General features: G+C 47.6%; 2 protein-coding genes across 5 annotated transcripts in view; one reads left to right on the top strand and one right to left on the bottom strand.

Moving 5' to 3' along the window:
• Positions 1-207, bottom strand: part of NUP98 (nucleoporin 98 and 96 precursor) — a 61,054-nt gene extending 60,847 nt beyond the window's left edge. For both annotated transcript variants that reach the window (XM_038765754.1, XM_038765763.1), the window contains exon 1: positions 161-207. The gene's annotated coding sequence lies outside the window, so the exon portion shown is untranslated. The remainder of the gene's footprint in view (positions 1-160) is intronic.
• Positions 208-944: 737 nt separating this feature from the next.
• PGAP2 (post-GPI attachment to proteins 2) overlaps positions 945-13,948 on the top strand; it is a 38,091-nt gene continuing 25,087 nt past the window's right edge. For all 3 annotated transcript variants that reach the window (XM_038767970.1, XM_038767964.1, XM_038767979.1), the window contains exon 1: positions 945-1,071. In XM_038767970.1, coding sequence (XP_038623898.1) covers positions 1,064-1,071 — 8 coding nt within the window. In that variant the 5' untranslated portion in view covers positions 945-1,063. The remainder of the gene's footprint in view (positions 1,072-13,948) is intronic.

Below are 13,948 nucleotides of genomic sequence, written 5' to 3'. Positions count from 1 at the left end.
CCCCCCACACGTGGGGCGCGAGGCCCCCCCCGCGCGCGCGCGCGCCCCCCCCACGCCGCGCATGCGCACTGCGCACGTTCCCCCTCCCCGCTGAGGCGGCGCGAGGCGCCCCCCGAACCGGCCCCAACCGGCCCCAACCGGCCGGAAGCGCGGCCCTTACCGAGCAGACGAGCCGCAGGAGCCGAAGGAGCCGCCGCGGCCCCGCCAAGCCCGGAGCGAGCGCGCGCGCGCGCACACGCACCCCGCCGAACCGCCGCCCTGACGCGCCTGCGCCGGCCCCGGTGACGTCACACGCCGACCCGCCCCCTTCCCACCCGCGATTGGCCGCCGTTCACGCCACTCCCGGCCCAGCGCCCCGCTCATTGGGGGAGCCGCCTTTCGAAAAAAGACCCGCAGAGGAGGGAGGGGGGGGGCGGGGGAGGGGAGGGAGGGAGGAAGGGGGCGGGGGAAGAGAGCCGAGGTCCCGCCCCTCTCCGCGATTGGCCGGGGGCGCGCTGTGACGTCGCTGGATTCCGTTCCGGCCCCGCCCCCCCTTGCGACCAATCAGGGACGAGCGATGGGGCGGCATGGCAACGCCCCCCGGGCCGCCGAGGCTTCTGGGAAAGGCCGACCGCTTCCGGCGGGCTCCCACGTGCCCCGCCGAGGGGACGCCCCCCAGCGGCCCTCAGAGTCCGCGCTTCCGGCCTGGGGCCTCGGGAGGAAGTTTTAAGGCCCGCCCCCTGCCGACCGCTCGCAGCAGTTTCTAGAACCCCCGCAGTCTGGTAGCTCAGTCTCTGCCCGGGAACTGAATTTAGATTTTTTTTTTCTTTTTCTTATTTAATGGTATTTATTAAAAGATTATTATGGGTCAAGCTCTGGGGTAGATATAAATTTATCAGGTTTATCAGCAGTCCCTAAATTGGAGGGAGGAGGATTTAATCCCCATTTTACAGAGAAGCCAAGTGACTTGTCCAAAGCCACACGGGCAAGCAAGTGGAAGAGGTAGGATTAGAACTCAGGTCCTTTCTGCATCCCACCTGGTCATGCTGGTTCCCCCGGGGCCCGGAGAGCACAGCCAGCCTGGATGGAGAGGTAGGAGACGAGATCTTTGGCCTCTGGAGGGTCTAACAGTCAGAGGGGGATGACAGGTCATCATCAATCGTATTTATTGAGCGCTTACTATGTGCTGAGCACTGTACTAAGCGCTTGGGAAGTACAAATTGGCAACATAGAGAGACAGTCCCTACCCAACAGTGGGCTCACAGTGGGTCCCACCCAACACATTGTACTGAGCCCTGGGGGAGGAGCAGAGGGAGGAGAATAATAACGATGGCATTTATTCAGCGCTTACTATGTGCAAAGCACTCTTCTTAGAGAAGCAGCGTGGCTCAGTGGAAAGAGCCCGGGCTTTGGAGTCAGAGGTCATGGGTTCAAATCCCGGCTCCTCCAATTGTCAGCTGTGTGACTTTGGGCAAGTCACTTCACTTCTCTGTGCCTCAATTCCCTCATCTGTAAAGTGGGGATTAAAACTGTGAGCCCCACGTGGGACAACCTTATCACCTTGTATCCCCCCCCAGCGCTTAGAACAGTGCTTTGCACATAGTAAGCGCTTAACAAATACCATTATTATTATTATTATTCTAGACTGAGCCCACTGTTGGGTAGGGACCGTCTCTATATGTTGCCAACCTGTACTTCCCAAGCGCTTGGTACAGTGCTCTGCACACAGTAAGCGCTCAATAAATACGATTGAATGAATGAATGTTGGGTAGGGACCGGCTCTATATGTTGCCAACTTGTACTTCCCAAGCTCTTAGTACAGTGCTCTGCACACAGTAAGCGCTCAATAAATACGATTGAGTGAATGAATGTTGGGTAGGGACCGGCTCTATATGTTGCCAACTTGTACTTCCCAAGCCCTTAGTACAGTGCTCTGCACACAGTAAGCGCTCAATAAATACGATTGAGTGAATGAATGTTGGGTAGGGACCGGCTCTATATGTTTCCAACTTGTACTTCCCAAGCGCTTAGTACAGTGCTCTGCACACAGTAAGCGCTCAATAAATACGATTGAGTGAATGAATGTTGGGTAGGGACCGGCTCTATATGTTGCCAACTTGTACTTCCCAAGCGCTTAGTACAGTGCTTTGCACACAGTAAGCGCTCAATAAATACGATTGAATGAATGAATGAATGTTCTAAGCGCTGGGGAGGTTACAAGGTGATCAGGTTGTCCCACGGGGGAGGTTCACCGTCAATCCCCATTTTACAGATGAGGGAATTGAGGCCCAGAGAAGTTGTGACTTGCCCAGAGTCACCCAGCTGACAAGTGGCGGAGCCGGGATTTGAACCCGTGACCTCTGACTCCCAAGCCCGGGCTCTTTCCACTGAGCCACGCGGCTTCTCTGCGATAATGATGGTATTTGTTAAGCGCTTACTATGTGCCAAGCACTATTCTAAGCACTGGAGAGGTTACAAGGTCATCAAGTTGTCCCACGTGGGGCTCACAATCTTAATCCCCATTTTACAGATGAAGGAACTGAGGCCCAGAGAAGTGAAGTGACTTGCCCAAAGTCACCCATCTGACAAGTGGCGGAGCTGGGATTTGAACCCGTGACCTCTGACTCCCAAACCCGGGCTTTTTCCACTGAGCCACCCTGCTTCTCCCATTAGATTGTTAACTTCTTGATGGCACGGATTGAGAATTACACTTTTATTCTACTCTACCATACCAAGTGCTAAAATGCTCGAGGGATTTTGTTAATGATGTGCATTTAGCTTTAATTCTATTTGTTCTGCCGACTTGACACCTGTCCACATGGTTTGTTTTGTTGCCTGTCTCCCCCTTCTAGACTGTGAGCCCGTTGTTGGGTAGGGACCGTCTCTATATATTGCCAACCTGTACTTCCCAAGCGCTTAGCACACTGCTCTGCACACAGTAAGTGCTCAATAAATACGATTGAATGAATGAATGCATTTACAAAGTGACCGGAACTGTGGGTTTCACATTGGCCTTTTCGGACAGATGCACGCACAGGTGAATTTCTCCAATTGTGATCTATCGTCTTTGAATGAGGACAGCTATATAGATTTGAGATCAGAATGTCATGCAGGTCTATCTTGTACAATTTGCTCCCATTTTCCAGTGAAGATGTTGCACTGTGTGAGATTTTATTCTTCCTTGCCTTTAAAATGCTTTCCCTGTGTCCTTTTGCTTCTGGTTTCCCAACTTCAACTTCAAACTGCAGTTGTTTGGGTGCGTCTGATTGATTGCATTTTATCTACCCCAACAGTTAATACAGTGCCGGGCACGTATTATGTGATTAACAGATTACTATTCATCATCATCAATCGTATTTATTGAGCGCTTACTGTGTGCAGAACACTGTACTAAGCGCTTGGGAAGAACAAGTTGGCAACATATTCCTGTAAATTGCTACCGCAATTACTATGTTATCAATGACTGGTTTACTGTTGCTCAGTCTTGTGATTTACGTGGAGGGGGGAGAAGGAAGAACGAAGTTAAGTATTAGCGCGAATAGGTGGGAATGAAATAGAGAAATAGAATAAATAAATAAATGAAATAGAGAAGGAGCGTGGCTCAGTGGAAAGAGCACGGGCTTTGAAATAGAGAAATAGAATAAATAATAAATAAATAAATGAAATAGAGAAGGAGCGTGGCTCAGTGGAAAGAGCACGGGCTTTGAAATAGAGAAATAGAATAAATAATAAATAAATAAATGAAATAGAGAAGGAGCGTGGCTCAGTGGAAAGAGCACGGGCTTTGAAATAGAGAAATAGAATAAATAATAAATAAATACATGAAATAGAGAAGGAGCGTGGCTCAGTGGAAAGAGCCCAGGCTTTGGAGTCGGGTCATGGGTTTGAATCCCGGCTCTGCCACTTATCAGCTGTGTGATTTGGGGCAAGTCACTTAACTTCTCTGTGCTTCAGTTCCCTCATCTGTACAATGAGGATTAAGACTGTGAGCCCCCCGTGGGACAATCTGATCACCTTGTAACCTCCCCAGCGCTTAGAAGTGCTTTGCACATAGCGCTTAATAAATGCCATTAAAAAAAAATTGTTCAACCATATATAAGTGGCTATGTGGGTAACCATATATAAGTGGGTAAGGGTGGCTGCTGGGTTGATACGTAAGCAGAATCAACAGAAAGGGATTTAAGCTTTAATGGACTTGTACATATTTATTATTCTATTTATTTTGTTAATGATGTGCATATCCTCTCCCTGACTTTCCCATCTCTGTTGACGGCACTACCATCCTTCCCGTCTCACAAGCCCGCAACCTTGGTGTCATCCTCGACTCCGCTCTCTCATTCACCCCTCACATCCAAGCCGTCACCAAAACCTGCCGGTCTCAGCTCCGCAACATTGCCAAGATCCGCCCTTTCCTCTCCATCCAAACCGCTACCCTGCTAATTCAAGCTCTCATCCTATCCCGTCTGGACTACTGCACTAGCCTTCTCTCTGATCTCCCATCCTCGTGTCTCTCTCCACTTCAATCCATACTTCATGCTGCTGCCCGGATTATCTTTGTCCAGAAACGCTCTGGACATATCACTCCCCTCCTCAAAAACCTCCAATGGCTACCGATCAATCTGCGCATCAGGCAGAAACTCCTCACCCTGGGCTTCAAGGCTCTCCATCACCTCGCCCCCTCCTACCTCACCTCCCTTCTCTCCTTCTACTGCCCAGCCCGCACCCTCCGCTCCTCCACCACTAATCTCCTCACTGTACCTCGCTCTCGCCTGTCCCGCCATCGACCCCCGGCCCACGTCATCCCCCGGGCCTGGAATGCCCTCCCTCTGCCCATCCGCCAAGCTAGCTCTCTTCCTCCCTTCAAGGCCCTCCTGAGAGCTCACCTCCTCCAGGAGGCCTTCCCAGATTGAGCCCCTTCTTTCCTCTCCCCCTCGTCCCCCTCTCCATCCCCCCGCCTTACCGCCTTCCCCTCCCCACAGCACCTGTATATATGTATATATGGTTGTACATATTTATTACTCTGTTTATTTATTTATTTATTTATTTTACTTGTACATTTCTATCCTACTTATTTTATTTTGTTGGTATGTTTGGTTCTGTTCTCTGTCTCCCCCTTTTAGACTGTGAGCCCACTATCGGGTAGGGACTGTCTCTATGTGATGCCAATTTGTACTTCCCAAGCGCTTAGTACAGTGCTCTGCACATAGTAAGCGCTCAATAAATACGATTGATTGATTGATTGATTGATCTAGCTTTACTTCTGTTTATTCTGATGACTTGACACCTGTCCACATGTTTTGTTTTGTTGTCTGTCTCCCCCTTCTAATCAATCAATCGTATTGAGCGCTTACTGTGTGCAGAGCACTGTACTAAGCCCGTTGTTGGGTAGGGACCGTCTCTGTATGTTGCCAACTTGTACTTCCCAAGCGCTTAGTACAGTGCTCTGCACACAGCGCAGTGCTCAATAAATATGTAAGCGCTCAATAAATATGATTGAATGAATAAGTACGATTGAATGAATGAATAATAATAATAATGACAATTTATTAAGCGCTTACTATGTGCAAAGCACTGTTCTAAGTGCTGGGGAGGTTACAAGGTGATCAGGTTGTCCCATGGGGGGCTCACAGTCTTAATCCCCCATTTTACAGATGAAGGAACTGAGGAACAGAGAAGTTGTGACTTGCCCAAAGTCACACAGCTGATAAGTGGCAGAGCTAGGATTCAAACCCATAACCTCTGACTCCAAAGCCTGGGCTCTTTCCACTGAGCCATGCTGCTTCTCTATTTCATTTATTTATTTATTTATTATTCTATTGTTTTTAATAGAATTAAGTAAATAATAGAAGAATTGTCTATTATTTATTCTTAATAGGACCATGATTAATATCAATCGTATTTATTGATCAATAGGACCACAGAGATGGCTCAGTGGAAAGAGCCCGGGCTTGGGAACCAGAGGTCATGAGTTCTAATGCTGACTCTGCCACTTTTCTGCTGTGTGACTTTGGGCAAGTCACTTGATTTCTCTGGTACTCAGTTACCTCATCTGTAAAATGGGGATTAAAACTGTGAGCCTCACATGGGACAACCTGATCACCTTGTATCCCCCCCAGCACTTAGAACAGTGCTTTGCACATAGTAAGCACTTAACAAATGCCATCATCATCATTATTATTATTATTATTTCTACACCAAAAAAAAAAAATTCTGGCTAGTTGTCAGCTACTTAATTTTTTGTATATTTTTTCATCCATTTCGGTCTTTTGCAGATCCTGAGCCACCATAGAGTCTGTTGGGTAGAAAGAGAGAGAACGAGAACATGAACTAATTTTACACAGACCCGTTAGGCAGGAAAAAAAATGCATGCTCCCTCCCCGCAATTTCTGAATTTTTTTATTTTCAATATTATTATTATTATTATTGTTATTAATGAACAGGGTAGCCTACATGTGAAATATCATTTTACAAGGTATTTTCAAGCTTCATGGTTTTGCTGCTCCAACTCAGTACTCTTAACTAAACAAATCAACATGTAAGTATGCTTTTAATGACGGTGTTTATTAAGCGCTTACTATATGTTTGTATGTATTACTCTATTTATGTATTTTATTTGTACATATTTATTCTATTTATTTTATTTTGTTAATATGTTTTGTTCTCTGTCTCCCCCTTCTAGACTGTGAGCCCGCTGTTGGGTAGGGACCGTCTCTATGTGTTGCCAACTTGTACTTCCCAAGCACTTAGTACAGTGCTCTGCACACAGTAAGCGCTCAATAAATGCAATTGAATGAATATGCAGTTGCTTGTCTTTCATTAGCAAGTTATGGTATTAAGTGTTTAACATTTAAGAAGCAGCATGTCCTGCTGAAAAGAGCACAGGCCTGGGGAATCAAAGGACCTGGGTTCTAATTCTGCTTCTGCCACTTGCCTGCTGTATGACCTGTGTCGTCACTTAACTTCTCCTTGCCTCAGTTTCCTCATCTGTAAAATGGGGATTCATTCATTCAACCAATCGTATTTATTGAGCGCTTACTGTGTGCAGAGCACTGTACTAAGTGCCTGGGAAGTACAATTTAGCAACAGAGATACTCCCTGCCCACAACGGGCTAACCTGATTCTCTTCCCCTTAGACTGTGAGCCCCTTGCAGGATAGCGTGCCGGTCTCAACTTGACAACATGGCCAAGATCCGTCCTTTCCTCTCCATCCAAACCGCTACCCTGCTGGTTCAATCTCTCATCCTATCCCGACTGGATTACTGCATCAGCCTCCTCTCTGATCTCCCATCCTCCTGTCTCTCCCTGCTTCAGTCTATACTTCACTCTGCTGCCTGGAATATCTTTGTACAGAAATGCTCTGGGCGTGTCACTCCCCTCCTCAAAAATCTCCAGTGGTTGCCTATCAACCTTCGCATGAAGCAAAAACTTGTCACTCTCGGCTTCAAGGCTGTCCATCACGTCGCCCCCTCCTACCTCCCCTCCCTTCTCTCCTTCTCCAGCCCAGCCGGCACCCTTCGCTTCTCTGCCACTAACCTCCTCACTGGGCCTCATTCTTGCCTGTCCCGCCGTCGACCTCTAGCCCACATCATCATCATCATCATCATCAATCGTATTTATTGAGCGCTTACTGTGTGCAGAGCACTGTACTAAGCGCTTGGGAAGTACAAGTTGGCAACATATAGAGACAGTCCCTACCCAACAGCGGGCTCACAGTCTAGAAGGGGGAGACAGAGAACAAAACCAAACATATTAACAAAATAAAATAAATAGAATAGATATGTACAGGTAAAATAAATAAATAGAGTAATAAATATGTACAAGCATATATACATATATACAGGTGCTATGGGGAAGGGAAGGAAGTAGGATGGAGAGGGGGAGGAGAGGGATCCTACCTCTGGCCTGAAATGCCCTCCTTCCACACATCCGCCAAACTAGCTCTCTTCCCCGCTTCAAAGCCCTACTGAGAGCTCACCTCCTCCAGGAGGCCTTCCCAGACTAAGCCCCCTTGTACTCAGCTCCCCCTCCCCTCCCTATCGCCTCGACTCCCTCCCTCTGCTCTACCCGCTCCCCACCCCACAGCACTTGTGAATATATGTACATATCTATAATTATATTTATTTATAGTAATGCCTGTTTACTTGTTTCGATGTGTATATATCTATAATTCAATCAATCAATCGTATTTATTGAGCACTTACTGTGCAGAGCACTGTACTAAGCGCTTGGGAAGTACAAGCTAGCAACATATAGAGACAGTCCCTACCCAACAGTGGGCTCATAGTCTAGAAGGGGGAGACAGAGAACAAAACCAAACATACTAACAAAATAAAATAAATAGAATAGATAGGTACAAGTAAAATAAATAAATAAATAGAGTAATAAATATGTACAAACATATATACTATATACAGGTGCTGTGGGGAAGGGAAGGAGGTAAGATGCGGGGGATGGAGAGGGGGATGAGGGGGAGAGGAAGGAAGGGGCTCAGTCTGGGAATTCTATTCTATTTATATTCTATTTATATTCTATTCTATTTATATTGATGCTATTGATGCCTGTTTACTCTTTTTGATGTCTGTCTCCCCCCTTCTAGAGTGTAAGCCCAGTGTGGGCAGGGATTGTCTCTGTTGCTGAATTGTACTTTCCAAGTGCTTAGTACAGTGCTCTGCATACAGTAAGCGCTACATAAATACGATTGAATGAGTGAATGAAGATGGGGGGGTGTTGATCTGATTATCTTGTACTATAGTGCTTGGCATATAATACACATTTAACAAATAGGGATGGCCTGTATTGCTGAATTGTACTTTCCAAGTGCTTAGTACAGTGCTCTGCACACAGTAAGTGCTGAATAAATGCAATTGGATGAATGACTATTATGTGCTCGAGTAGTAACGTCAGCACGATTTGGGAGAAGCGGCCTGGTGTAGTGGACAGATCACGGGCCTGGGAATCAGAAGGTCATAGGTTCTAATCTCAGCTCTCCCACTTATCTGCTGTGTGATCTTGGGCAAGTCACTTCACTTCTCTGTGCCTCAGTTACCTCATCTGTCAAATGGGGATTGAGACTGTGAGCCCCGCACAGGACAGGATCTGTCTCCAATCCAAATTTCTTGTAACCACCCTAGCGCCAATACTGTGCCTGGCACATAGTGTCTAACAAATGCCACAATTATTATTATTATTAATGCAGGGATGTCTAATTCCCAACTATCTATTTTCTCCCAGATCTCAGCAAAGTGCTCTGCACATAGTAAGTGCTTAATAAGTTCTATTGCTATTACTGCTTCTAATGGGGGAAAGGTTTCTGGAAGAAATGGGGCTTTAGGTGGACTTTGAAGGTAGATTTGGAAGCAGGGCAGGACTCCACCAATTCTTATTCAGGTGGCTACAAGTTTATACTAGGGCTAATCACCCTATTTTAATAATAATAATGGCATTTGTTATGCTCTTATGTGCAAAGCACTGTTCTAAGCGCTGGGGGAGATACAAGGTAATCGGGTTGTCCCATGTGGGGCTCACAGCCTTCATCCCCATTTTACAGATGAGGGAACTGAGGCCCAGAGAAGTGAAGTGACTTGCCCAAAGTCACACAGCAGACAAGTGGAGGAGCGGGGATAAGAACCCACGACCTCTGACTCCCCAGCATGGGCTCGTTCCTCTGAGCCACGCTGCTTCCCTAAGTAGTGGGCATGAAAAGTTGCCCTCTTCTGCCCCAGTTGGGCATCTATAAAGGTTTTTGTGCTTTTTTGTTGTTTAATTGCTTACTATGTTCCAGGCACAGTGCTAAGCGCTGCGAAGCAGCTTGGCTTAATGGAAAGAGACGGACTTTGGAGTCAGAGGTCATGGGTTCAAATCCCAGCTCCGCCGATTGTCAGCTGTGTGACTCTGGGCAAGTCACTTCACTTCTCTGGGCCTCAATTACCTCATCTGTAAAATGGGGATTGAGACTGTGAGCCCCCTCGGGACAACCTGATCACCTTGTAACCTCCCCAGCGCTTAGAACAGTGCTTTGCACATAGTGAGCACTTAATAAATGCCATTATTATTATTATATAAGGTAATTAGGTTGGGCCCAGCCCCTGCTTCCCCATGGGGCTCGCAGTCTTAACCCCCATTTTCCAGATGAGGAAGCTGAGACCTGGGGAAGTGAGTTACCGGCAGGGGCAGGATTCGAATCCAGGACCTTCCGACTCCCAGGCCCCGGCTCCGGGGCCCCAATGGCCCAACTCAGCCTCCCGGCCTGGCTCGGCCCTGCCTTCCCGGGCCCCTGGCTTCCCCGGATCCCTGCCCCCTGGTTCCTGGTTCCCCAGCCTGGGCCGGTCAGGGCCCCCTCGTCCCCCTCTCCACCCTCCCCATCTTACCTCCTTCCCTTCCCCACAGCACCTGTATATATGTATATATGTTTGTACATATTTATTACTCTATTTATTTATTTTGCTTGTACATATCTATTCTATTTATTTTATTTTGTTAATATGTTTGGCTTTGTTCTCTGTCTCCCCCTTTTAGACTGTGAACCCACTGTTGGGTAGGGACTGTCTCTATATGTTGCCAACTTGTACTTCCCAAGCGCTTAGTACAGTGCTTTGCACACAGTAAGCGCTCAATAAATACGATTGATTGATTGATTGATTCTTCACCTCCTCTGCCGCCGGGGTGAGTAGAGGGGCTGCCAACGGTGACCCCCCCTGCCCTTCCCAGTCTTGCCTGGCCCTTCCCAGCCAATTTGTACTTCCCAAGCGCTTAGTACAGTGCTCTGCACACAGTAAGCGCTCAATAAATACGACTGATGATGATGATGATGATCCTGCCCACTCCTGCCTGCTCCTGCCCGGTCTTGTCCATCCCTCTCCTGTCCCACCCACATGGAACTCCCCCCCACCACCATTTTCAGTTTAGAAGCGATCAAATTCAACTTCCCCCCAAATCCAAAAGCCTTCAATAATGTATACCATTCCAACAACAGTGCCTTCAAGCTATTAAGTAATGATCTGGTTGAAAAGAATATATATGAAGCCTTTAAGTAGGAGGTCCTTTCTACACGCAAGATTATTCCTCATTAAAGAAAAAAAAATGTCAAAAGGCCATTGGTAATTGCTCTGTTAACAGTGTAGAAGAAGGTAGTTCTCTGTTAATAATAATAATAACAGCATTTATTAAGCGCTTACTATGTGCAAAGCACTGTTCTAAGCGCTGGGGAGGCTACAAGATGATCAGGTTGTCCCACGGGGGGGGGCTCACAGTCTTAATCCCCATTTTACAGATGAGGGAACTGAGGCACAGAGAAGTGAAGTGACTTGCCCAAAGTCACGCAGCTGACAGTTGGCGGAGCTGGAATTCGAACTCATGACCTCTGACTCCAAAGCCCGTGCTCTTTCCACTGAGCCACGCTGCTTCTCGTCACAGACACCAGCCCTGAGGACCCACCCCTGGCCCCGGGTGGTCAACCAGGGGGGACGGTGAGCCCCAGCCCGGGCCTGAGGAAGGAAGGGGGACCCTCGCCTCCTCTTCCCCTCCTCCCTGGGGTCAATCAATCAGTCAATCAATCGTATTTATTGAGCGCTTACTGTGTGCAGAGCACTGTACTAAGCGCTTGGGAAGTACAAGTTGGCAACATATAGAGACAGTCCCTACCCAACAGTGGGCTCACAGTCTAGAAGGGGGAGACAGAGAACAAAACCAAACATACTAACAAAATAAATAGAATAGATATGTACAAGTAAAATAAATAAATAAATAGAGTAACAAATATGTACAAACATAAGTGTCCCTTATGTCCCCTGGCACTTCTGGCCTCCGCCGTGGGAAGGGCGGGCCCAGGCAGAGCAAGAAGGGGGTAGAAGGTCGACCCCCGGCCCACGTCATCCCCCGGGCCTGGAATGCCCTCCCTCTGCCCCTCCGCCAAGCTAGCTCTCTTCCTCCCTTCAAGGCCCTGCTGAGAGCTCACCTCCTTCAGGAGGCCTTCCCAGACTGAGCCCCTTCCTTCGTCTCCCCCTCGTCCCCCTCTCCATCCCCCATCTTACCTCCTTCCCTTCCCCACAGTACCTGTATATATGTATATATGGTTGTACATATTTATTACTCTATTTATTTATTTATTTATTTTGCTTGTACATTTCTATCCTATTTATTTTATTTTGTTGGTATGTTTGATTCTGTTCTCTGTCTCCCCCTTTTAGACTGTGAGCCCACTGTTGGGTAGGGACTGTCTCTATGTGTTGCCAATTTGTACTTCCCAAGCGCTTAGTACAGTGCTCTGCACATAGTAAGCGCTCAATAAATACGATTGATTGATTGATTGACCTTTCAAAGCCCTACTGAGAGCTCACCTCCTCCAGGAGGCCTTCCCAGACTGAGCCCCCCCTTTTCCTCTGCCCCTCCTCCCCTCCCCATTGCCCTCACTCCCTCCCTCTGCTCTACCCCCTTCCCCTCCCCACAGCACTTGTGTATATTTGTATATATTTATTACTCTATTTTATTAATGCTGTATATATATAGCTATAATTCTATTTATTCTGATGGTATTGACACCTGTCTACTTGTTTTGTTTTGTTGTCTGTCTCCCCCTTCTAGACCGTGAGCCCATTGTTGGGTAGGGACTGTCTCTATCTGTTGCTGAATTGTACTTTCCAAGCGCTTAGTCCTGTGCTCTGCATATAGTAAGTGCTCAATAAATACAATTGAATGAATGAATGACCTGGGGCTAGCCCTCCTTCCCCGCGGACAGGGGGTGGAGGAGTTTAGATTGGGGGGCATTTCTGGGACTGTTGAGTTTGGGGACGCTGAATTTTGCAGGGGGTCATTTCTGACAGATACCTGACCCTCCCTGAGCCCACTATGTTAGGGTTTTCCAGGCCCCTTCCCGTCCCCCCCCCCCCCCCCAATTAAGCAGTGTGCTCGTGGATTAGGACCAGCCCCCTTTTCTTTCACAGGGCCCACTTTTCCATAAATCAATCAATCCTATTAAGCACTTACCATGTTCAGAGTGCTGCACTGAGCATTTGGGAGAGTATAATTTAACAATACAATGACAAATTCCCTGCCCACAATGAGCTTACAAGCTTTGAACCCCAGTCCAGTTACTCTGGGATGTCCCAGCCGGTGAATCCCACCGGCCCGAAGAACATTCCTGATTTTGCCATCCGTCACGCGAAACCATCCGAACCTAGAGGGTGCCGACAATAATAATGGCATTTATGACAATGACAATGTTTCCTCGCTCCAGGAATCCCGGCTTAGTTTGCACTCCTGTTGGCTGGGCTGGCATCAGTGGGAAGGAGGCCAGCATTAGGAGAGAGGCAGCGCCTTGTCCGGAAGAGCTGGGCTGCCCAGTCCACTTCTCTAATTACTGGCCAAATAATCACGGTATTTAGCACTTAATCACATACCTAACCCTGAAGTATATAAAATACAATAGGATCAGGCATGGTTTCTACCCCATCCGGAGCTCACAGTTGAAGTTAAAGTGAGTATTAAATTTCCATTTTACCGGTGAGGAAACTGAGGCCCAGAGACTTTTTTCTGGTATTTAAGTGCTTTCTGTGTGTGTGAGCTGTTCTAAGCATTGGGTAAGTACAAGTTAAGTCAGATGGTCCCTGTCCCGCATGGGGCTCATAGGCCAAGTAGGAGGGAGAACAGGTATTTAATCCCCATTTTACAGTTAAGGAGACCGAGGCAAAGGGAAGTTAAGTGATTTGCCCAAGATCCCACAGCAGAGCCGGGTTTAGAACCCAGGTCCTCTGATTCCCAGGTGTGTTCTCTTCCCATTTATTTATTAATGTATATTAATGTCTTAGTACAGTGCTCTGCACACAGTAAGCGCTCAATAAATACGATTGAATGAACATCTATATCCCCCTCTGGGCTGTTATCTTGTTGTTGGCGGGGGAGGTGTCTGTTGAGCCTCTTTTAGACTGTGAGCCCACTGTTGGGTAGGGACTGTCTCTATATGTTGCCAACTTGT

The sequence above is a fragment of the Tachyglossus aculeatus genome, chromosome 2 (genome assembly GCF_015852505.1).
Source record: "Tachyglossus aculeatus isolate mTacAcu1 chromosome 2, mTacAcu1.pri, whole genome shotgun sequence".
NCBI classification, from domain to species: domain Eukaryota; kingdom Metazoa; phylum Chordata; class Mammalia; order Monotremata; family Tachyglossidae; genus Tachyglossus; species Tachyglossus aculeatus.
This window is presented reverse-complemented; position numbering and strand designations above follow the sequence as displayed.